Here is a 25,467-nt window from a genome sequence, read left to right on the forward strand (position 1 = left end):
GCAAGTATAACATCTCCCTATATAACTCATTACTCCAAGAACTGGCATTTTTGGGTCACTTGTCTGGCTGGCCAGGCTAAGTGTCCTTCCTCACAGTTTCCCCCCTGCTCTTTGGGCTATTCTTCTCCTAACACTGTGAAGCATTCTCCTGCCTTCGCTTCAAGATCTCCTCTAGGGTGAATTTGAAAAGGCACAAACAGCAGAATGATGCTCAACTTCCAGAACAGCCTTTGTACTGTCCTAAAAGTCTTTTAAATCACATCCATGGCCCTGTTTTCTGCTTTCTCCTCCCTGAGAGGGAGGATGGATGCAGCACAGCGGCAGCTCCTGCTCCCTGCACAGGACGGTGCAATTCAGAGGGGCTCGTCTGTATCGGAAGGTCCAAAATCATCTGTGGCACGCTCTGCCATCCTCGCGGCCAAAACACCCCAGCAATAACCTTAAGCACACTAGGCAGATTTGCTGTCTACCTCTTCTGCAGCCCCACTCCCATAGTAGGCCTTGGTGCATAAAATGATCCAGGGCAAGCTGGCGCAGTGCTTGTAGTCTGCCTGAAAGCTTTCCAAGCAGCAAGTGGCAACGTGAACTGAAGAGCAGGGAATCCCAACCTTTCTATTTCTAAGTTCTTTGTAAACAATCTGAGTTACTTCAGCCTCGTTCATTCCTTGGAACAACAGGCATATTCTAGAAAAGCACAAACCTTCTAAAACCAGCGTGTCAAGACAAGGATGTTCCTGTTCTCTCAAAGAGACATTCTGCCTTTTCCACAGGCTTGAAACAGCACATAGCAGAAGGGAAAATTAACCCTAAATTGATGTTAACAGCCCATTTAGATAAGAAAAATAACCACTCGCTTTTCCAGAGTTGAAAATAGGTGAAACACCCCCACCAAATACTTCAATCTATCACACTAGTCTCAGGGAAAAGAAATCAAGGTGCAAAAAAGCACACTGAAAAGAATAAGAAGTGACTTAAAGGGATCAAAATCCTGTGCCCTCACCATCACTTTCTAAAGCACCTCCAGAAACCTTTAATTTGTATTTACTAACATCCTCTTTGACCTGTTTTGTGAGTACTAATAGGGTCTTAAGTTGCTGTTCCTACTACACCGAACACTTTTATGCTGTTCAAACCATCACTACATAGCAGGGTTATTTTCTCTCTGTTTTTTGTTCGTTTATGGTCACTAGGAATTGATGTAAAATTGCTTAATAAACTTACAGAAATGTTTTTTTTTCCTGTGAAGTCAGTGATCTACCAACTCAGAAACCAGCAGGTAGCAAGGCAGACACAGCAGCAAGTCCCTGCTTCAGCAAGTTTCACCTCCTGAACAGCTACACAGCTGCCCTGCTGCATACAAATGCTTTTTCCCTTCTACACGCTGAATAGGCAATGGATTTCTGCTCAGGTCCAGTTATCTTGTTTTTCAGTTATTATTATCAGGTATTATATTCAAGCAGTCTCTCATTAGTTTTGTTTTCACTGTTTGTTTGCCTTTAAAATTATTTTCCTCTACTTTGGCTCAATTTCCACTCTTTCAAAAGATGAATCCAGCAAAAGTGATTAGTCAACAAACCACCCATCTGTGAGGAGGAGGAAGGAGTCTGGAAAACCGGACCAGGGTGGGAGAGGACTGTAAATTGGGATTCATTTGCTTTTGTGCCTGCCTCTATATCATCACACAGTCATAAAAACAAGAGCTAAACACAGACACAAACACACGTCACAACGTTGTTTTCCTGCTACTGAAAATGAGAGTGGATGAATGGGGGCACTTTTAATTCCCATTTTATTGTAGTTTACTTTCACAGAATTTCTGTTTTCATGAGGCAGAGAGCCTTAGAGATGCACAAGTTTAGCACTGCACAGTGCAGCACAACAAGCAAGGGTAAGAACAAAATCTGTCTGTCCCATAATCTCAGCACGGCATCCACACCGCTTCTGCTAAAACAAAAGCTTGCTGCCACCAAGCCACTAGCCCAGCCACTGTTCTGCCTAAGGAAGATTCGTGTTAAATATCAAGAAAAAGAAAATTTTAGCAATAGTAAAAACTTAACTCAAAGAACATATGGTTGATGGTACGAGTATTGCTGTATATTTCTGTTAATGAGTAGTTTGCAATTAAAAAAAATATATTTATATACATATTGCAGCCCATGTATCTCCCAATATTATTCCAAATTTTTAAAAATCTATTTTAGAACTTAATGAAAAGAGTTGGACATTTATACGAAGCATCTATTTGATGTAATTTAGTTTATGTCCTCCTCCAAATCTGAGTTCTGCAAAGGCTTTCAGACACATAGCAAAAGGTATTTTCTTCAAGGAGTGCCACTTACTCCACATGTCTCATTCTGTGTTTGCATGGGATTAGGCTTTGGCTCCATGTCCTGCCTTTTTTGGTTCTGCTTCAGTTGGTTTAAAGAAGGTTTTGCCTGTGCAGCTCCAACAGTTTTGCTTGTCCACTGGTCAACCAGCTTGTGCAGATCATCTGTGAAGGTTCCCTTCTTGTTGTTACTGTTGTTGGCCTGAACCTGCAGAGTTGATTGCGGGAGGGGCTCAGGACACGTTACAAGACTGTTTGTGGAGGATCCTGGAAAATCACACACAAAGAAAGTTGACAATGGCATCTCCGTCTCACCACTTTGCTGCTCAAACAGTTTCTCACATACTGCGATTAATCAAATGGTGGCATTTCTGACTTAGCCTTCCCCCTCCTTTCTACAGAACACCTTTGCTTAAAGAAATGGTCCAGGTCCAATGCATTCATATTTGCAATTACATGACCTTACCTGAGCCACTAGCTGTAGTACGCAAAACTTCTCTCTAGCTGAAATTAACGACCAAGAGAGAAGAAACAACTCATTCCCAGTAACACTGACCTCCTAAGGCTTGCAAAGTGTCTTCATGGAAGACTACCACAAGAGTGCGAGGCAGCGTGTTACTTGCTAAAGCTGCGTGCATTTTAAAAATGAATTTACCATCTATTTTACTTTGATAAGTTTACTGTCCTCCTGGAAAAACTCAATTACCATACAGGTTACGAGTACAGCTGGCTACTCTGCCTCAGAGGCTCTGGGAACCCGCAGCCTCTCTGCGCTAGGACCATTTTTGCTGTCGTCTTCACGTTTTGGAAAAAAACATCAGGACCATGAGTGCACAGAAGAAAGAGGAGAGAGGAGGACGTAAGTGGGTGTTTGAGTTTCTGAAACAAAGATATAGATACAGAACTTCTGGGATAGGTGAGAGCAGACAGGAAGAGTATTGACAGAGATTTAATTTTATAGGCTCACATTTTTTTTTCTATTTTTTACAGAAATAACATCCTATTTATCTGTTGGCAACTACAAGTCTGACACAGCAAGATCAGCAGTGAACAGCAACCAAAGGTGCCTGAATTTGACCCGAACAGAAACTATAAAGTAACTTTCTGCAAACAGTTTTGATGCATCTACGTATTTTAAATAAAGACCATCTCTCCAAGCAAAAAGTTCAGAGAACTGTAGTAAAATTATTATATAAGGAAACACAAACATTGTCTTTTTTTTTTTTTTTCTGTTAATCAGTTACCAGCCAATGAAACTGAGTAAACTAATTACTCTTACGGTTATATAAAATGTTAATAACCTTTAAATGATCATGCATTCAACCTGCAACATAACATTTAAGTCAACACTGCTCATTTCCTTTTCCTTTTTTTTTGGGGGGGAGGGAAAGGGACCAGTGAGAAAATAAGTATTTTGACTGAAAAGCTCTTCAATTAGTGTTTAATATTTCATGCATCTCAACAGGAACAAGATAGTTTTAAGCTATAAATTCCTCTAGCAGAAAACTGCAGTCATATAAAGACGTGTATTTTAGAAAAACATATACACATAATCCAGTTTTCTGACTGCATGCGTGCACAGTCTCACACACAAAGAATACCACAACTGTCTTGCAGCATGCGTGGTTCCCCAAACATCACAGCACATGCATTATCATGAAAGTATCACGATTTATACAGTCTAATTTCATACCAGTATAAGTGCATCAGCTCTATTCATTAAACAAGTAGCTTTTAGTAAAAATTAAAAAACAAAACCAAAAATAATCCCATGCCATGAAGGAAATACTGAGAAACAAAAATGGGATAGTTACTACTACTGTGATCTTTGCCTAGACATAGTCGTTTCAAGGTGGACCCTACAAGGTAAAACAATACAAGACATACAGAATTAGGTAAGACTAAACACAACAAATCTGACGGACAAGCTTCTGTACTTTTAAGCAATCAGAAAGTAGTTATTATGCAAGAAAGGACAGACAAAGTCAGCAGTTCAGGTGAGTAAAGAAAGTCTAAATAACTGGACAGCTCAAACCTTTATTAATGTGCAGCCATTCAGAAGCTTTGAAAGGTACAATAGCATGCCAAAAGCAAGGTCCCATGACTTAAAGATGCATTTTTGTTTGTTTGTTTCAAATTGCCTTGGCTTCCTACTAGGAGATTTGGATTCCTATTTTATGCAGGAAATGATGTCAATTCAGTTTGTGATAGGAGGCCAAAAATGCTTTCAGGAACAAGTAAAACTAGTCTGGCTGCAAAGAGAAACTGCAAAACAACCCTAAAAGTCCTGTTTTACAAGTCCAAAAAGATACATTGTTCTGCAGGTCTGAGGCCAATTTTCTCAAATATTTATTAGTATGATTTGTGTCTAAATGTGAGATTCTGAACTTCAATTAAAGCAACTGTGAATGAGTTTCCCTTATGTCTTGTCCAAGTGCAGAAAAATAATCCAGCAGAGTTCTCATTTAACCAAACTAGGTGTTTTTTTGTTATCTTGTTAGATCCTTCATTGTTATTTTACATATTCTGTTGGACAGTTATCTACAGTGCCAGAAGTGTACAGAGAACCCTATTTGACAGTCAGATCTTGCCAGACATGAGCACCATTTCTATTTGAGTGCCAAATTTCCTGAAAGGTATTTTGGACTTGATAAGAAGAATATCGTCATGGTATGGCAGGAGATGAAGATCTGGTATGGGGCATGGCAAGTTTATTGTGAAGAAGCACTTGAACACATGAGCAAAATCAGGAGGCTGGGCAAAAGGCAAGATACAGAATGTGTGTGCTTTTCCTGCATGGTGAACTGGTGCCATCGGTTTATGTTACTGTGCCAGAAATGCAGCTTTAAACTCAGAGATTGCAGGTCCAGGTTGACAGAGGCTCTGAATGAGTCTTCAAAGGAGAAAGGAGAGACATCACTCAGAGACTGGAAAAGAGAAAATAAAGAAAAGAGGGAGGAAAAAAAAGGGAGAAGAAATGCTTGTGTTCTGATATGGGTGGCATGAGGAGGAACAGAAAGATTGTTTTGAAAGATTTTCTTGTTATTTGCTATAGTTTAATGAAGTTTAATGAAGTTTCTATTCCAGGGAAATCAGAAGGACATGACTACAGTAATGTCTTATGCAAGCATGACCAAACGTTTAGTTTCTCAGCTCAAAGCCTAGAGGAAAAGTACAAGTCACATTCACAACTGAACATTGTGTTGCATTTTTTATTTGTTGGTAATTTTTTTCTCTTTTTGCTCAAATGTACTTTACCTTACTTATCTCTTAAAGTTAGCTAGCAACTGCCATTATAAAAACAGCGGTAGTGATATCGGAATGCTATTTTCTTAACTATCCTGCAGCATTTTGCAGGCAGCAATGGGTAGCGTTTGGCACAATATGTATGTAAATGAAAAGCAACTGCCTGCAAAAAATACGAGCAGGCAGCTGACTACAGTACGTGCTCAAAAGCATGTAAAAACGTTTAATCAACAAACCCTCTACTTCCTGAACACCAAGTCACAAGCTAATGTGCACCTTGGATGCCAAATCAAACCTGGGGCCCCGAATCACATGGGAAAGTAACAGAACAACGATACTAGACATATGCACAAAATATCCACATGAAGGGAGCCTACTTTAAGAAAAATGCTACGAAAGAGTCAGTCACCAAAAAGTGCTGTTTCTTCCAAGCTGTATCACTCCAGCACATTGCTTGGGAGTTGAGAAACATTATCTAAATAGTGATATTGCCTGAAACAGGGACTGCTGATCACCACCTAAAATTCATTTAAAATTCAATTTCAATTAAAAGTGCACTTGGTAATACAATTAATCTGGTGAATTAGTTTTACTTCTACAATATGGGTGTTTAATAGCTGAAAAGCAAAGGAGATGAATCTTAATTAAGATTTAATCTCAGACTGTAAAAGTTAAGCAAAGTGTTTTACCTCCAATTCCAGAGATAATATCTGAAAAATTAAGCAGCTATTGTATCGTACAGGACAGAAAAAAATGCAGTCCCATACTTGTACTGTAACAGCTGCCAAAAAACTTGAAAGCTAAAATAAAATTGAAATGGCAATAAATTGTTAGACCATTTCCATAATCACGTATTCATGTACAATATATTAATGACTATAGACCTGACAAAAAGAGCTTTACATGAGATCACAAGTCTAAGCGAAATGGAGCTTTTGAAAATCCCACTCACAATCAGCGCAAACTCCTCCCTAAGATGCCCTTGGAATTTAACCCGTAAAAGAAGCTAAGGCTAAAATTATGCTGGAGACCATCAAAAATATTTTATTCCACAAAAAGTACATGGAAAAGTCAATCCTGGACAAAGGGGACAGATACCAAAAGCAGCCCTGGGAGAACACTGTGAAAGCATTTAAGTTTGATGGGCTTTGTAACTAGGGAAAAGTACTGGGTAAAACTGTCTGAACATTTATTTTTAGAAACGTGCTGCTGATTTCTCTACTAATACAATACGTGCCTCACTTTGAAACACCCAGGCTCCCCAAAGCATTGTTATTCCTCCATCAAGTGTATAGATTCAGAGCATTTCTGAAAACCCAGCACAACTTCTCCCAGCAGCTCTCGAACTAAAAAAATCCCTAGGAAACCTTGACTTGTGGAAAGGACCCAGGCACCTGAATTGCCAAGACACAAAGAACTACCTGTGTTTGAAGGTTGTACCCCAGTTCCACGTGCACTTGCTCACCGCGTCTCAAACGCTCATGCTCTTTGCTCAAGCCTGCAGCAAAGATGCCAACACACCGCGCTTCTGGCGCCTGCTCCAAACGCTCGGGTCTCCTTCATGCTGGGTCAAACTACCTCCCTTCCAGAGGTGAAGGGGCGCGAGCTAGCGGCATTCCCACTGTCATCACCATCATTTGACACTATTTTTTCTGAGGCTCGTGGTCACGGCTGCCCTGGACACCACTAGATGGAACCACTAGACACACGTCTGTCCAGCTTTTGGCTATGGCTGCAGCAGCCCCAGCCCTGGGCCAGGTGGGACGCACACAGCCCCATCTTCTTCACAGGTCCCTTCCCACGCACACAACCAGCCGGGTGGGCTCACTAGGAAAACAGGCCGAAACAACTTTCCATCCCCATCAAAAGCTACCAGGAATTCAGCTGTGGAGAGCTGTCTAGCAACTGAAGTGACTGGCAGTATTTCAAGCTTGGGATGGATGTGTCAGGGTGAAGCGCCTGAAATCAGGTCCGTGTTCTCATATGACTCAGAAATGGGGGAGTGCCAATCTCTGAACACTTTGCCCAAAAGAAACGGAGAAGCGAGCATATGGGCCGAGAACAGAAACCAATTAGTTGTGCTGCTGAATTATTTAAGTATTGGGAAACTTTGTGATTTGAAGAATTTACATATTCCCTTGGTTTCATTCACAATATCGATGCACCCAAACATCTTTAATATGCTGTTTTTTAATTGCCATCTCCCAGTCTTTTTGCATCCTCCCGAATAGTAACTTTGTGAAAGATTAATGAAACCACTTCTGAGAATGATATGTGCAGAAGAAGAAACTATTATGTCTATTATAACACCAAATGGAACAATTCGTGAACTGAGAATTTCCCTCAGGTTCTCAGAGAAATCCCTGAATGCAAAATTGTCTCAAAACTTGTTAAAAACTTGCATGAAAATAAATGCAGTATGCTAAGCAGTAAACATCAGTTTTCAAGAACCTGAATGATTGAATTTTATGGGCCTCAAACAAAAATCAAGATTATTTTTAAAAATATTGTTTATTCATAAAATTAGGAGGAGTGTTTTTGAGTGCTCTTGTGCCTTTGATGTATACTGCTTGAATAATTATGAGCAACACAGAACTCCGGTAGGAGATCTGCTATCAATGCAAACAAACAGTCAGTTAACCAAACGTTTTCTCCAGAAAGTTATTATCCTTCCTAGCGTTATATGTAAGTGGCCTATAGTACCTGGTCAGCCCAACATATCTTTATTGTACAAGCAAAATCTGTTTGCCTAAAAGGCAGCATATACTGCTTGGTAAAAAGGTTTGCATTTTTTAATTAGAAAGCTTGATATCATTTGGTTGAATTGCCAATTACTTTAGATGTCATACAAATAAGGTATAAATAGTAGGTGCGCAATTATCTGAATTCAGAAGTTCTGGATCCTAGCAATCCGTTTCAAAGTATCATATAAAAATCTGATACTGCTTTTTATTTGTTTCTGCTTTGATGAACTGCTAATTGACTTCATCTCTGAGGTCACATAAGGTCATAAGAAAATCAACTGAGTGAAGTGCTTCAGCCAGATCAGCTTACACAAAAATGTTTGATGGTACTCTACCTTGGAGTAACCAGATCTTCCCAATACTTATGAGTATATAAAAAATTGCTCAATTACACTACTTAAAGTGAATGCATGGGGAAAAGCCCACCTAGAAAAGACATTTTGAAAGAACTAGCTGGAGCACTATCGTCTCAGCATTTCCACATGCAAAGAGCGGGGGGAAAAAATTAAAGAAAATAGAGTGGATATAAACAGTACTGTATATTGTGTTAATACAGCCCTTGTATGGAAGTTATACCCTTCAGTGACCTTCTAGTATTGTATCAGCTTGCTACATGCATGTCTTCATAGTCCAAACATGTGTGAAAGAGACCATTCGTCTACAGAAGGATGGATTTCTTTTTGTTGTCGCTGGAACCGGGACAGCAGACATGTATATTTGCCACATTGCAAATAAAAAATTACTTCAACATAAATCACATAAAGTACAAAAGCTTTGATAAGTCCAGGGTAAAATTTACCATAAGGCTATACAATAAATGATGAGATCTTCCACACATGCTTTTGGTGCCCAGGCATGAGCCAAAAGCAGTGCAAAAAAAGCTTTCATATGAAAAATTAATATAAATAAGGTGTGTTCATGATGATTACTTAAAAGAAAGATAAAAAGAAAGAAAAGATGGTTCAGAAAAAGGGGCATCCTGCCAAACATATCAGAGATATAAAACATGAAATTGGAAAAAGGGGGTAAAAGAAAGATGGACTGTGATAAAATACAAAAGAACAAATACAAACAGATGGACAAAGACACAGGTCCACTGAGGAATCTGGTACGAGGTTTGCTACTAGATTTATAGGTCACTCTCTCAGACGTTTGGTGGAAAACCGTCCAGCCTGCAAATGAATATAAAGGGAAGAAAACAAAGACACTTATAAAGTACAAGTAGCTGTGATCAGATGTCCTATACCATCAGTCAAATCAGCTTTGTTAGTTAAACATCCACATCTCCATTTTAACTTTGCCAAAGAGGATTAAGTTAATTGACCATACACAAAGGATGCAATAACAGCAGAAGAGAACAGATAGATATTTTGTAGATTAGTTTGGCAGGATGTGCAATGCGAGGAAGGTATCTTAATCATCATTATAACTTCCAATATGCATGGCAATAAGATCAGTCAAAGCCTACAGAGGTGTGTACTACACAGAAGTATCGGAAGTCAGGACTGGGGAAACAGCCAAATCTACCACTCTACAGTCACTTAGCTGGGACTCCAAAAGCATGCACAAAGTTAACCCCTTAGATAATGGAAGCATAACTTGGTTCTTTTTTTTCTTTTTTTTTTTTTTCCACATCTGAAATGGATTGCTACTTTATAATGAGGAAATCTGGGTCTACCAGTATCAAGGGCCTAGAAAAAGCTCAAAATGAAAAAAGGGAAACAATCTCCTATCCTTCATCTTTTTTTTTTCCCCTTCCCTTTATTTTTCTCAGAAATCCATAAGACAGACTCCAGAAAAGGTGTCAGTATAAAGCCACTGCTGGCAAAAGTAAAAGGTAGTTACTTTCTAAAAAAACTAGTGTGCCTTCTTGAGCGTTGATTCTTAATACTTTGTAAGATACTTTATTTTTGTTCTTCTGACAATACTGTAGTGGCATTTTAAAAGATAAGCCAGTAATTTGGATTGCCAAAGGTTCATGTTCTTATATCTCTAAAAGTGAAATCCACTCCTAAAAGTTCAAGCATAAGGGAAGCAAATTAATTTTAGCATGTGCTGGAAGATATGCTGAACAGCTGGTATGAAAAAATCACCTTGGCCAGAGCTTGCATTCACATCACCTCCTTCGGGGCCTAAGCCGGAGCAGATGTCAGAAGACAAAGAGGCTTTGACAGAGCATGGCTGCTGTGTCTGAACAGACTTCCCAAATGTGGCTGATGCAGAAGAAGTTACTGCCGTTGTTTCTGGAGATCCAGATTGAGCTTTAGTTGTTTCTTTGTGGGGTGAGTCTTTAGAGTCTGAAAGATTACCTGAAAGAGCAAACAAACAAAATACAAGTAATGGCAAATGCTAGGAAACTACTGAAGAAAAAAAAAGTGTCTAAAAATAATTGTTAATTTGCTACCAAGAAGAATAGTAGTCTACAATTCTGAAGTACTGTATTAAGCATAGACTTTATAGATTATTCTGTGGCACAGAATAACCTCATATGCTATTACTGATCCAGATTCTCCAAGAAGCTCTTGGAGTAAGTTTGATTTTTACAGCGTTTCTTTTCCACATTTTTAGAAAGACTGGAGTCAGGAACTCAAAGAGCACTGTTTAAACAAAGCGAGTTGCAGAAGTGCCTGACTAGGAGGATGGAGTCACAAAATGACAGAGCAGAATAAGTAGGTTTCCACTCAAACATGAAAGGTGAAAGCAAACAAATGGAGAGAAATAAAGTTGCTGAAAAGACATGAGGAATTTTTTATTTATGGCTATCTATAGATACACGCGTGACGAAATATAATCTGCATCTATATATCCACCTATATAGATATATCAAGGCAAAGAGGCTTTAACACCTGAGTAACTTTGTAATCATTTGTGACATGGATTTATCAGCAAAAGCAACTAACAGTGGCAATGCTAATTAGCGTATGTCAGTAACTAACTGCATTACAGACTGCCTGTCCTTGATCACTGAGAGACAACCTAGAGGGAGGCCCAGAAATGAGGAATGTAACTAGTCAAGGATGAGAAAACTCAGGCAGTGAATGCAGGTTCTCAAAGATATCATAAACTTTACACAATGCCTCAAAAAAGTGAAAAGTAACACTGAAGAAATGCATGAAGGAAGCATGCACTGAAGAAGCACCCAGACTGAGCAGACTGCAGTTCTCTAACTTAAAGTGACAATGAAAAGGATGGAAAGGAAGACATTGTAATGTAGAAATAGGCTTAAATTCTTTGAACTAAGGTAATGCACTGATATGAGCCAAGATCCATGAGCGGAGGCAAAAATATGGGTTTCATGTGTAAATAGAGAAAGGCTACAGACAACCCAAGAACAAGTGGGAAAATGGATGGACAAATGATCACAGACGTTCGCAGCATCTCACCACAAGGAAAGGAAGTAAAACGTATGCAAGTTAACCAAGCAGCAGCTAAAAACTTATAAAAGGCTGAACATTGCTTCAGTTCCTGTGCAGAAATAGAGATTCAAGATGGATCACAGAATGTCTTGCCTCTGAATATCTTTGCTATTCCTGTCTTAACTGAAATTCTAAATTAAAAGCAAAACCCTCTAAAAAAAAAAGTCTGTTAAGACTGATGCAATTAAATTCTATAATACATTGACTTTGAAAACAAGACCTACCAAATTCAAAATACAGGGGTAATACTGAAAGTGCTGCTACTCTTCTACATAACAGCATGAACCAAGTTGAAGGAAAATATTTTTATTCTGTTCTACATCCTGCTGAAGAAATAGGCATGGGGTGTATCAATATTTCCCACGTGAATGTTATCTTCATACTTTCCAAAGAGACAATGACTCAAGACTGTCACACTGTTTGAGAGCATTTGAAAAATCTCAAAGTTCTTCAAATGGTCAAAGCATCCATCACAGCTTTTATAACTGTTTTTTACTTCACATCCTTGGGGAAGCAAATGCAATCCAATCTTATTTATATGGCATGTCATAGGAAAAAATAAACAACATGATACAGCACACAATCAATAGAGGGTAACAGTTCCTAAGAAGTGAATACAAACATCAATAAACTGTATTTGGAGAAAAGATGAGAAAATGTAACCAGGCCGTATTCCAAATTAAAGTGGGATATTGTTTCGCTGCCAAACATTGTCAGTGATGCAGAGAAGGTATGGCTCAGTGCTAGGCAGCTGTAATAAGATGTTCTCAAAGAAGGACCACTTCAAAAACAGTTCACAGTATGCAAACTTGAGTCACTGTATTAAGGAAAAACGAAATAAAAAGATTCAAACATTCAGGATGTTTTCTGCAGTCTGTGCAATTACACAGCAGAACCACAACAGCAACAAACAACAGGGAAATGGAAAGTAACCTAGTGTACCTACTTGTGCTTGATGTTCCACTCCTGAGCTGTTGAACCAGAGGATTTAATAGTTTTCCACCTTTCAATTTATTTTTGCTGGTTCTTCGGCGACGGCTGCTTGGTGGGGCAGAGTGAAGGAACCCCATGTTGGGAGGAAGGGGTTTCCCCAACCGAATGTACAGCGCCTCTATCTCATTCTTTTGCTGAGTCTGAAGTTCAGCAATTTCTTTCATATGCCTAAACATAAAAAATAGATTCAAAACTGTTAGCAACGTATTTGATAAAGCACCACATCTTGACAGCACAGTTAGTTAAAAGATGAAACAGAACAGTCTTCAGTTATAAGACAATCCACTGCCTAGCCAACAGTACGTACGAAGTTAGAACTATCTACCTAGCACATGTGGTGGCTGACTTCTCATATGTTCATTTATGAGACAGAATCCTAGACAGCTAAAAAGATGTTCAACATGCTAAGTAAAAACAATCAAATTCAACATGAGATCTAACATGAACTCAAAACTATTCCAGAACTTCTCTTTTCAAACCAGTGGCTTCAACAAAGTTACCTCTTGAGGAAAGTATGTCAGTTTGAAATAGTTCGATGTAAAGAAAAACAAAAGTGTTTCCCAAAAAATGGGAGCACATGAATAATTACCTTATTAATGCAGATTTAATGATGCCATAAAGTGAGTTTAAGGTTTTTGTATTACTGTAGTTCTGTTTAAAACAAGAACCATGTTCAGTAAAACTATCATATCTTAAGCTAAACATTTTGGTTACGCTACCAGCTAATGCTAGTTTTTAGCCATCACATGCCAGGAAAGAAAGAAAGATTCAAATTTTAAAAAGTTGGTTCTGGGAACTGGCAGCACAGACAGACTCCATACAGGCTCAGCCAGCCTACCCCTGAGATTGGATAGATTACTGCATAGATTACATTACGAGAGCTACTGTAAAACTGAGTTCAGGAACAGTGATGGGTCTGTGGATCTGCTAGTCCAAACTACCCTCTCAGAGAAGGATGTGAAGATAACTCCATTTCAGCTGTCTATGCAGACATCCAGATTACTTTTATGCAGCCTTAACTGGCATCCACATTGGAACGTAACACTACACACAAACATGTTGCAAATGCTATTGCTTGCTACCAAAAAAATGCAGCTTTTCAGTAGGGAAACCGGACATCATGGCAGAAATTCTTTGCTGTTTTGAAAAAGTTACTATGGAATTGTTCTACTTCTAAATGGAATTGACAAATAAATTGACATAAAATGGTGCAGTATGACATTCAGGGGAAAGTCCCAGTGACGCCTAATTTGCTCAGGACCTGTTTACTCATTACAGCTATGCAAAACACACATTTGCTTAGCATATGCAGAGATGCTGCCCAGGTATCTTAACACAATCTACCCTAGCACCGTTTGCAAACCCGACGTACTTTTCTCTCAGGTTCTGCAATTCTTTCTTCATATCTGCATCTTCAAATTCTGAGTCATTGTCACTGCTCATGTATGACGACTGCGAGTGGAAAGATGTTATGTTGATGGTAGGAATTTTTGTTCCTTGCCCACTAGGTGAATCGAGGCCTTGTGAGCTAGCTTTTCCAGATCTTTGCAGAAAAGCAGCTGCTTTTTTAATTAAGTCGGTGGCCGCACTACTGCTCGGTGGGGATAGTTGAGCAGCAGCAGCCTGCCGATGGAAAGGCTCATCGGCAGAATCACTCGAACCCTGGTCACAAAGGACATCAACAGAAGAGGCTGTCTGCACCCGTCGGACAGCTGTCTTCAGATCAGGGCTGGAAGGTAGCTCATCCAGATAGACGTCTGGGGGTGCAGAGAACCTTAAGCAATGCGGCGCTGCTAAAGTTAATTCATCTTGCGTGCTGATTACTGAAAACCTGCCAATAGTTTTGGCTGGTGTACCACTATCATGAGTTTCAGCCTGTTTTCCATAGGAACCGGAGTCTAGAGAGTCATCCCTTTGAAGGTTATTTATCACCCCATCTGCTGTAGATATCTGCATTACATTATCTGTGTGTGTAGATGAAGTTGTAGTCTTTGCGTTCTCGTTCCTTTTAGAAGTTTCCATCTGTTTAGCTATGCTTGGTGATGTAGGTGCAACCTGGAGAAAATAACGGAGATGAATTTTGAAAGTAACTGCAACAACCAAACATAAAACTGTCCATAGTTTCTGCTTACCTGAAGGAGGCCTTTTGCTGGAGCGATGCTTGCAGCCGATCCTGTTTTATTAGTTGGGAAAAGAAATAAAAAAATCAATGTCTAGAATACCTTAGCATAGAAAAAGCCTACAAGTTTATGATCATAAACTGAAGTCTAATGGTGTAGCACTGAAGAACAATGTAAATATCAATTCCTTGTAATGCAGGAGCTAGGATTTTTATTTGTTAAATGCAGTAGACAATAATGATAACAATATAACATATCTGCAGGTAAATACTCTCTTCAGTCTATTCATTTGGGGAATTCAAATAATAATAGGAGTATGGAATTTCATTAGCCAATTGGATAATTTTAGAGAAAAACAGAAGAATGAAATCTACATTGGGCCTGCACTGCACTACCGAAGTATTCTTAATGTCTTGAAAAAATAATTAATGTCAGATATTCATGCACACAAAATGCTGCAGTTGACCATACATAGCCCATTACTTCACACCTTTCATTTGACAGATACCTACACCAACAATTTAAAGTGCCTGAAAAGAAGTTAAACACCACATTGCTGAGAGTGCAAATTACAAGCTCAAAAGATGACCATATGGACCACAGAAGCACGTAAGAAGCAAAGTATTATTTGTAATAATCAAGACAGCATTATTTCACAATGTGAACACTGTTTTTGAAGTCAAAGCAATACATGTAAGCTTTTCAGAAAGCTGCTTTCTTATGGCACATTGCACCGAGTGAACATAAGGCAGAAATCTGTCACTTCATATTCCTGAAATGGTGAAATACATTCTTGCTTTATGGTATCTAGGATACATTAATTTTACTACACAGTGCTGCATTCCACTTGCATATGCTCTTCTCTGGCTTCAGTCTGCCAAATTAATGTAAGCAACCCAGAGTCTTCCTCTCACACTGACTTAAGTGGTGGTGGACTCCAACGATCCATGAGCGTTTTTGGCACTTGACACTATTTAAGGCCCCTTATTTATTCTAGAACTGCACTACCGTGCAGTTTGGGAGAGGCAGTGTGTTAGCTCCAGCTCTGCTGGGTCAGCCAGAGATGTCGCAAGCAGTTGCAGGTACATCAGTTAGGAGTGATCTCCATCATCGCACAAACCTGGGACCCAGCTTTGCCACGACAATCTCGAAAAAGAAATTACAACCCCTTCCTGACCTATGGCAGCAGCAGTTTCAGGTTCCTCAACACTTAAAACTTCCTGTAACTTACAAGACAGGTAAATAGAGTGTTATAACTGCCCAGTTTCTTACTGTGGGTCTCCTGCTGTGTTATTATGGAAGTTGCCATTATATTTACAAGTACTTAAAGAAAGGAACTCTTTTTCCTAGTTCTCTGTGGGACTCTCTTAAAAACCTAACAAGCATCCTCCTCCCAGAGATGCTACCCTCAACCACATTATTTTTGTGAATGCCTTTTTATGTAGCCCCAGAAATCCAAGAGATGTTCTGATAGACGTTTTAATGGCACCAGAAATTTACTGTTGGGAATGTAGCCTTCCACATAAACACCTACACCATGGGCATATATTATCTATTTATTTCTAGAAGGCTTAGCAGAAATGAGCTATTTAATATTTGTTATATTACTGAAGGATCAGAAATGCACGGGGCTGGGCACAGCTCTGCAGTTAAGCAGAAGAGCTGGCAGCAAGGGGACACAGCAGAAGAGGACCAGGCAGCAGATCCATCACTGCAGTTCATTGCTGAAAGGAGCATTACCTTTTCTACTTGCTGACCCACCTCTTGCTTCTGCAGAATCAGAACCGACACCAGGGACCTCAGACTTTTCAGACTTTTAGTAAAAAGAAAAAAGAAAAGAATTTCAGTCTCAGGCACAAAGCAGGAAGCCAATACATTCACATTCTCTCTCTGCCCCCACACCCTTCTCTATACTCACACTACTGTGGAGTATGAGACTACTTTATACTCTTTTGTGGAGTGGCCTCCTAGCTTTTCTTTCAACTCCTCCATTTTCTTTTCTCCCTTGGAAGAAAAAAAGAGGTGGCAGTGTCACAGAGGGGACTGCAGCCTAAGTTACTAAAAGCAGGCACTGAATTATATATATGAATTTTGGTTTTGTTCTGTTTTGCTTCTCCAGCCAAACTGTACACTCTTCATCTTTTTTTTTTCTTTCAGAAGTCTCTCTTCAGAAATTCTATGCCTCTCTTTTCTTATTGGCACAGATTTTAAAAAGACAAGTTCAAATTACTGGAAACACACAACATCTTTCATAGAGAATTTTAACTGCTGTAGGTGGTCATTTATCATTAAAAACAACATTATAACTGGAGACTCAAGTGCAGCCATCTTTTTGGTAAAATACAGCATCTTTCAAACAGCTTAGACAGTTCATCCAGCTGACTCTACATGGAACAGACTCATCCTTGGTAGTGGTGATGTAATTATCTCCAAAAGTACTTCTTTTCAAATAAGGCATACATCGATCTTCTACCAGAAAGTGCTGCAAATCTTTTGAATATCATCAACTCAACATTTTATCTGAGAGAGTGCAACGCATGTCCACAGTTAAGACACTGAGTGAATAATTACCAAGACTGCCTACTCCAGTAAACAAAATTAAAAACAAAACAAAAACCACAACAAATCAAACCCGCTCAAAAAGCTCACTTTTCCTCGGATGCCCCCCAGTGAAATCTTGCTCTGCTAAGTTCAGAGGAAGAGAAAAATCATTCCTGGAAGCAGAGCAATCTCCTACCTATCATGTCATGCATCAGCTGCAGCACTTGAACAAAACAAAGGGTCCTGAAGCATTTATTTTATTCAGACTGACTTAGAAGGCAGGTATTATAATCACACTGCCATTAATTAATATTTAAAAGCTTCCTATAGCAGTATAAATATTTCACGTTCAGTGCTACTGTACCTCACTTTCAACGTGACAGCAATATAGGCTATATTTGGTGTCTAAACTACTTCAGCAACCTACTATGTATTCTAAAATTGGTCATAAATGCATAATATGCAAATTAGACATTTATTATCACCAACTTCATGATAATGATACAAAGCACAACTCTATTTATAAACTATCATCAGTCTTTAGAGGAGTTCTGTGTAACTACTCTAATTCCACCTCACATATAAACATGACACTCTCTGCAACTTGCCTGCTGCTATTTGCATTTGCTGTGGTGTGAGGCAAGGTGAAGAAGGATATCTCCATCTAATAACTACACACAGGAACAAGGAACAGATGATGCTATGTCAGAGCCAGATGACCAAACACTACCTTCTTCATCAGAACTTAATGACTACACCCCGATGTCTTTTACCTTCTTAAACTACAAAAAAATTATCACATTTCTGCCTGCTTTAGAAACAGAATACAAAGGGAAGAGAATGCATTAAGATATAATGCCACTTTAAAACCCAAAGGAAAAAATCTGGCTTTCACTAATGAGCGTTTATGGAAAATGAGTCAGAATGCATCTGGCACAGTAAGGACTTGAGAGAACTTTCACAGTGGAAAGCAGTCAGCAGACAAAAGATGATATACCAGAGAAGCCAGAAACCCATGCATATCCTGCCATGGACACCCTTGTTCCGACCTCTGCTTTGGAGCTGTTCATGCCAGCTGGATTTAGGGGTATAAAGGGCAAAGTAATTAATGGACTAACCAGTACTGGGTAAGGTGAGATCTCAGGTGGTACATGCGACACAACTTGGGCCTCAGCAGCTTTCACTTCCTGGCCAGTGTCTGCAACATTACAGCCTGGTTCTCTTAAATCCAACACCAACTTGGGAACTTGATCCTCAGTAAACTGTGGCAAGTTAAATTCACTGTCTGCCTGTTCCAACGGCACAAAAGTGTCTGGAGTTCCTGCTGATGCAGAAGAAGTAGGGACATATTCCTGGTAAAGCAAATTGCGCAGTTTCTCGTCAAGGCTTTTTATTGTGTTGTCAACAAAGTCCACCCTGGGCGGCCCCTCTCCATCTGACTCCACGGTGCATGGCTGCTGCTGCAGCAGGCTGATCCCCACGCCGGTGCAGGTTATGGGCTGCGGCTGGGGCAGCATCACGTGTTGCTGGGACGCAGCCACTGACACCTGAGTAGGACTCTGAAGTTGAGACCCTGCCAGACTGAGAGAATCAGATGCAACAGCTGCAGGAAACACTTGGTTCACAAAGGAGTGCTGCACCATGCCAGGCTGGCTGGCCTCTGGCAAGTGAGGGATCTGAGCCGCAGGCTGCCGTTCCAAAACGACAGCATCTGAGAGCACAGGGAGCGGGCAGAGCTCTGCCGCATTTGCAGGAACTGGAGGGACTGATTTGGGTGGCCCAACACTGCAACATGCTATCTCCACATCAGGGATACACATGCCCTCGTCTGCCGGCTGCTGCACATGCTGAATGGGCTGAGGAGTAAGGTGAGCATCGGTAGGCTCCTCCAGCAAGGCAGCATGGGGGGCAGGAGTGCCAGGTTGAGCAGGCATTGCTGCCTTTAGTGGAGAATATTCCAGCTGACCTCCGTTAGCAGCCGTCTGCTCCAGGATATTTGGAGCAGATCCCGGTGGTGCTGGAGCTGAAAACTCTGCCTGGCTCTGTAAGCCGGCTGAAGATGCTGCAGCAGGAATTTGTGCCAAAGATGGAGAGGCTCCAACAGGGCTGTCACATACACTTGCTTGTAGAGGAAGCTGCTGACAAGCTAAGACACCAGGCACATCCATCACCGCAGAGCTCGCTTGCTGATCATCTGACTGCTCCAGGTCTAGAAAGAATACAAACATCAGTTCAACTTCTGATGAGCTGTACAGAGTGAAACAGCCACAGCACAGCTTCCCTGTTGGCTGCAGTGGTAACTACACCTAGCCTGAACTGATAACCGCTTCCTCTCAGAAAATAATTGTCACAGAAGTCAAACTAGAACTGAAAATTGCAAATTATGCAAAAATATTTCACTGAAAAGACATTGATTATTAAATTAGCAGTGACTAGAACTTTGACTACCTTATACTATAAGGCAGAGTTTTAAAGCACTGGGACTTTCCTGAAACTCAGATAAATATTCCTAATTTGGTTCAGTAGCATAAACACACTGAAAATGCATGATTTAAGGAAGGTTCTTCATAGTTGACATAAAAGACACACTCGTTTTGCATGATAACCATTTCCTAATCAATAGAAATTTTACTCTGAAGTATTTCATCTCAACACTGGAATGAGGACACGAAGGCCTGGGTTCTTCAGACTATGTGAAGTCTTGGGGATGTAAAATTGTCTTCAATTTAAACTGTTAAATGAAGACAAGTAGTCCTAGACTTCATAAGGCACACCACTGATAAGATAAGGAAGAAGAGCTTTTCTAGATCTCAGGAGTTTATCCTCAACATCTTGAAACTAATGACTGATGAGTGCAGCTCTAAGCCAAGGCAGACATATTCCGGGGTTTGTTCCTCTCCTCTCCTGTCTTCCCCAGGCCACAACAACTTTCTAAGGGATTGGCAGGAGTGAAGATCAAAGCCAAGGGACCTTTTTTTCTCCCACACAGTTTATTAAGCAGCCATCTTATAATTACAAAGTTTTTTAGAACAGAAAGGTCACTTGCAGTATGTTTTGCCACACAACACCCAAGTCTTTTAACTACTAAGTAATATTAGGTAACAGTATTAAGCAGTATCAGATCATAGTAATAAACTACCACAGCACCAGAGCGGTAGATTGCAGCCCTCTGGGATCAAACTAACGTTGAAGTGCCATTATATACACGTTTGCCTGTCATTATTAGGTAACTTATTGAATACCACCACTAAAAAATATCCATCATTTTCTTCCTCTGACTAAATGCAACTATCCCAGCTAAATTATGCAAGACTAGGAGAGAGATGACATAGCAACTTCTGAGAAGAAAATTTTTTCTGAAAACTTTGAAGTCTTTAAATACCTGGACCTTCAGACTGCTGTGTACTCTGAGGAACCGGTGGAGAAAACTCTGGTGCATCAGTAGTAGCGTTTTCCACAACAGGACATATAATAAACCACCTTTTTCCAGTATGCAAAACTAGAGATGAAAATAAAATAGGAAGTAAACAATAGTTTCTGTCCATTCCAGACCACCCATCATAAACTAGTCTTAACTTCTATATTTAGATAGAAAGACAGAATATTTGTAGTACTAGCCAAGATTAAAACAATGGCTCCAATTTGATTCCTATCCCACAGAAGCCACGATCTGGAAGGGAGACAGCAGTACCTCCCGATTCCACCACGTACTTACAGTAAGTTATTGGAAAATGTATTTGCAAGTGTTTATTAGCCTTGGAAGGGTAATAGTTTCATACACAATTTTATTAACGGTACTGCAAACAGTTCTCACTATGGAAAAAGTTCTTAATTTTGTGAAGTTTATCTATTTTAACTAAGGACGGAGAGTTACAGCTAATACTCACTTTCAAGTCTTATCTCAAGGTGTGGCATATGAAAATGGCAAACCAGAACTGTACACACTTTGCACCTTCCACCAGCATAAATATAAACGTTATGTTAAAAAAGCTGTGCTAAAAAGTTATATGACTTCTATAGGCAAAAATAAACCCTATCTTTTCAGCAGAAAATCTAGTTTGGAAGATTATCTAATTCCTGTACCTGTCAAGTTTTAAATTATCCTTCTTTCCCTGTAAGAATGAAGCAAATACACAGTACTACCCCCAGTAAGAAGAATTTTGGGAACAATGCTTCTTCCAGCAGAGGTTTAAATTTTTCCACCAACATCCACTTACAAAGAGACTAAAGGACCTATTCTTTTCCCTTCCACACTTGGCTGTAAAATCTGTAAGACATAATGATGTTCAGAAGGCCAAGATTCCTCTCAGTAATACTGAGGTAGCTAAAAACTTACAGGTTAGAAATTTCAAATAAATTACCAATGCAAACACAATCTTTTAGCTTTTTCTTGCAAATATATTAATTGTTATGAAGAGTATGCTTGCCTGTACCTTCTTGACTTTTCCTAGACTCATTATCAGCTTGTGTAATTCAGGGCTTCCCTAAACGTCCCCAGATATTAGACTAATCCAGCTCAGCCCTGCGATCTTCAAGGCTACTAACAGCAGAGACCACTGTTACACCCTTATTTCTAGATATATTACCAGCCACCAGTAGCCAGTGGATGTCTTCCTGAATTAGCAAACTTCTGCATAAGCTAATCACTGACTTAAAGCTAGAGATTAAGTTTGTATTCAAAGGTACTTTTACCATTCTGTTGATACACGGGTGTCTTCACCTGAGATTGCCGCTTCTCCTATTAAAAAAAAAAAAAAGGAACAAAAACAAAACAGAGGAACTAGCTGTCTTGGTATCAATAGAGCAGCATTATTCCAAGGAATATGTATATTGTAAGCCTTAACTGAGTAGAAGAATTATTCTTATAGCTAAGAAACCTTGTTTTAGCATGGGATATAAAACTAATTTACAGTAAGGGGATGTCAAGAAAAAGGAATCAAACTAGAAGTTTTTAATGTTTCTTACCTCATTCATTTCCAGTCTATCAGTATCCTGCTGGGGACTTGTTCCCTGATCAGAACTTCGTTCTCCTTCTGTATCTTCACTAAGCATATCTTCTGCTTTATCAATAATATCTTTCATTTGTTCAATAAATGTCTCTTTTTCACTCTGCAATATGAATTCATTCTCTACCTATAAGGTCACATCAAAATAAAGAGCAAAAGAATAACATTTTGGTTAATGTCTCATTCCACAGCTACCAGAAAGCTTGTAACAAGCCAACTTAAGAATAAATTGGCTGAAGCAACTTGTTATAGTAGAGACTGTGGGCAGCTGCACCATCAAGTCTTACCATGTATGTAGCAATTTCCTCTGGCGCATCACCATCCAAATCAAACTTAAAAGTCACCATTTTGTGATTGTGTGTTTCGAGCTGGCACTCCACCATCTTATCGCCTGTGTTACAAACCTGCAGACAAAGATTAACAATGATTATTTCTGGCACAACCAAACTAATCCTGAATTTATCCTCAGAGAGAGTGTACTTGCATTTAATATGGTCAGTTTGGGTCTGCTGGACTTCTCCTGGCGTGAACGAGCACGTGTAGATTTCTTATGTTTCTTTGAAGACTTTCCTTCTTGTTTTCCACTTCCTATTGCTCCTTCGAAGCTGTCACTCATCTCTTTACCTGAAGCAACATCTGGACTCATGTAGCTTTGCAAGAGAAAGGAAGAAACCCCCCAGGATGAAACTGCCATCACAGATGATGGAGTTATGCACAGGCAAAATAGAGGAAAAACAGAGGCTACAAAAAAAAAAAAGTGAATGTCTGCACTTCTAGACCAAATTGAGCCAGCTATGGAGAGATACTCAGTAAGTCGACAGAGCTACTCCAAGTCAGGAATGTACTCTTGCTATCACACTTAACAAGAAGTGACCTATCAAGGTTGCTCTCAATACCATAGGGAAGTCCCATCACTCTTAATACATCACTACATCCCCTAATCCATTTTCTTTAGGGATCCTTGGGGTCCCTGTCCAAACTGCACACGTTCTTATTTTTCTAAGCTTCAGCTTTCTCAATTCCAGTTTGTTCAAACTCACAGCAGAAAGTCTGAACTTGGTCAAGTTGTTTGTCAGAGATGAAGGAAAAGAAAAAACTTGGTACAGCACCCCTCAAGGACAGTGTCTCCCATCTCCACAGTTCTCAAGAACTGAAAAGAGGGTATTGTGCCACAATATCCCAGATGACAAGTGTCCCAGCTAGTACCAGTCCACTATTTTTAGCAACCAAAACAGTAGCCGCTAACAACCTTATCGTAAAATAATGCGTATTGGAAAATGTCAACACGCAGTTTGTGAAGCTGCCAGAAATTTACAAAGATTCATAGAAAATGAGTCAGGAAGGAGTCTTGCAAGGTCATCTGGCCCATTTATTACCCTAAGGTATGATCAGCTCTGTCTATGCCAGTACTCACATACACTTGTGTAAAATTTATCTTAAAAACCTCCCATGAGATTTCATAACCTTCCTGGACAATTTATTCCTGTATTTATTTATCTGTACAGGAATAAAAGAACTTAAGACTAACCTACAGATTCCTACTTAAATTTAAGGCCTTTACTTCCTGTTCTAACTGCAGAAGTTGAACTGAACTGCTTAGTACTACCCCCTTCATGGGTATCTTGTATGTGCAAGTCTTATGTCAGGAAAGAGAACACATTCTGCACGTAGGATATACCCTGGATCATACCTTTGCTGCAACTGCCAGCCTTTTTATTCGTGCACTGTTAACCTCCACTCTACAAAAATACAGCCCAACTTCAACACTGAGTTCCACGTGTACATGGAAAACAGAGAGACCTGTCTACAACTACGAGACGTGTTCTGACACAGGCTTCTCATGTTACTGCAGTCATGATAGTCAGCTTTTCACACACAGTTCTGGAAGAGGCAAATTAGAAGATGACAAAAAATTTGACATACCTTTCTACAACACATTAGATAGCAAAGTGAACTCATTTTGTCTAACTTATTTATAGTCAGAACTAACCTATAGTTAAGAAAAATTAGATTTGACTTTCTATGCAGTGTTTAAAAGCAGCAAATTCTTGAGGGGAAAAAAAGTTCAATTTTAGGGCTGCGGGGTTGCACGGTCTTGTGTCAGACTGACATTTTTTTTTGGTAGGGCAGATAGAAAACGGTAAGAGGTCTTCAAGTTCATAAATTTAACTCACCTTGTCTCTTTAGGAAAACAGAAAAAGGTCAATAAAATCCTAACCCAAAGCACAGAGGCCTGCAGCTTTATAATCACTGAAGACAAACCTGGTGCTAGCTCCTGCAATTGGCAAAGGACTCAGCTGCTTACAGATACACGCTGTTCATATCTACCTTATCCATACCCTTGCACTGAAAACTCTGTTACTGCTGCCACAAAGCAGGAGTTGTGGGATGGGAATAGCAGCATGACTGCCCCAGAAACAGCAGCCACTGCCCCCATTCAGCTCTCTCTCCAGTCAAGCAGCCACAGCAGCAAGCCTTCCTCTCCTGGGCTCTTCCTCACTACATCTTCTAAACCTTGCTGCTTCCCCTTCTGCTTTTGAGTACAGGAATGGACAGTCAAGGGCTGGCAAAAATTAAGGTTTGCTTATGTTTCTGAGGAGTGCTGAGCTGGCTGTATGAGTTATTATTTACCATTACTTCTGCAATTAATGCATTACTAGGCTTAAGTTTGAACTTGTGCACTGCAAAGCCACAGAACGGGCTCTGGCTGCATGTTCCAACTCCTATTATAATGATATGTTTGTGAATGGCTCAATACACAGTTCTCACCAATACTCCATCCCCCGTAGCATACCTGGGGAAAGATCGTTACAGAAGGTAAGACAGGATTACCCACTCCAAAGAGGGAATAAGCTACAGACCCAACTAGTATAAAATATCTTTATATAGATTCAACAGCATCAGAATCAGTGATCATACCACTTCAGTTATTTTAACAAAAATAAATTACATGGTGAAGTGAAAGCTGTTGTACATACATCACGGCTAGGATGCAATATCCAAATTAAAGCATGAGAAGTGTTGGAAGAACCAAAACAGACTCTGCATACAAAATAGTTGTGACTTTTTCCCTAT

At 39.8% G+C, this 25,467-nt stretch overlaps 1 protein-coding gene across 11 annotated transcripts in view; it reads right to left on the minus strand.

Annotated features, from left to right (window-relative positions):
* Positions 1-25,467, minus strand: part of WNK2 (WNK lysine deficient protein kinase 2) — a 117,934-nt gene that overhangs the window by 14,973 nt on the left and 77,494 nt on the right. For 6 of the 11 annotated variants that reach the window (XM_067003263.1, XM_067003264.1, XM_067003259.1 and 3 more), the window contains 14 exons: positions 22,877-23,042; positions 22,680-22,796; positions 22,352-22,519; positions 22,079-22,124; positions 20,769-20,885; positions 18,505-19,595; positions 16,586-16,658; positions 14,858-14,898; positions 14,098-14,780; positions 12,679-12,893; positions 10,410-10,625; positions 9,390-9,488; positions 4,141-4,185; positions 2,340-2,593 (listed from right to left, as the gene is read on the minus strand). In XM_067003263.1, coding sequence (XP_066859364.1) covers positions 2,340-2,593; positions 4,141-4,185; positions 9,390-9,488; positions 10,410-10,625; positions 12,679-12,893; positions 14,098-14,780; positions 14,858-14,898; positions 16,586-16,658; positions 18,505-19,595; positions 20,769-20,885; positions 22,079-22,124; positions 22,352-22,519; positions 22,680-22,796; positions 22,877-23,042 — 3,331 coding nt within the window. Of the gene's footprint in view, positions 1-2,339; positions 2,594-4,140; positions 4,186-9,389; positions 9,489-10,409; positions 10,626-12,678; positions 12,894-14,097; positions 14,781-14,857; positions 14,899-16,585; positions 16,659-18,504; positions 19,596-20,768; positions 20,886-22,078; positions 22,125-22,351; positions 22,520-22,679; positions 22,797-22,876; positions 23,043-25,467 lie in introns of those variants that run through there. The other 5 variants (XM_067003260.1, XM_067003261.1, XM_067003266.1 and 2 more) reach the window with 5 other exon arrangements.

This window comes from Anser cygnoides, chromosome 10, assembly GCF_040182565.1.
Source record: "Anser cygnoides isolate HZ-2024a breed goose chromosome 10, Taihu_goose_T2T_genome, whole genome shotgun sequence".
Lineage (NCBI taxonomy): Eukaryota > Metazoa > Chordata > Aves > Anseriformes > Anatidae > Anser > Anser cygnoides.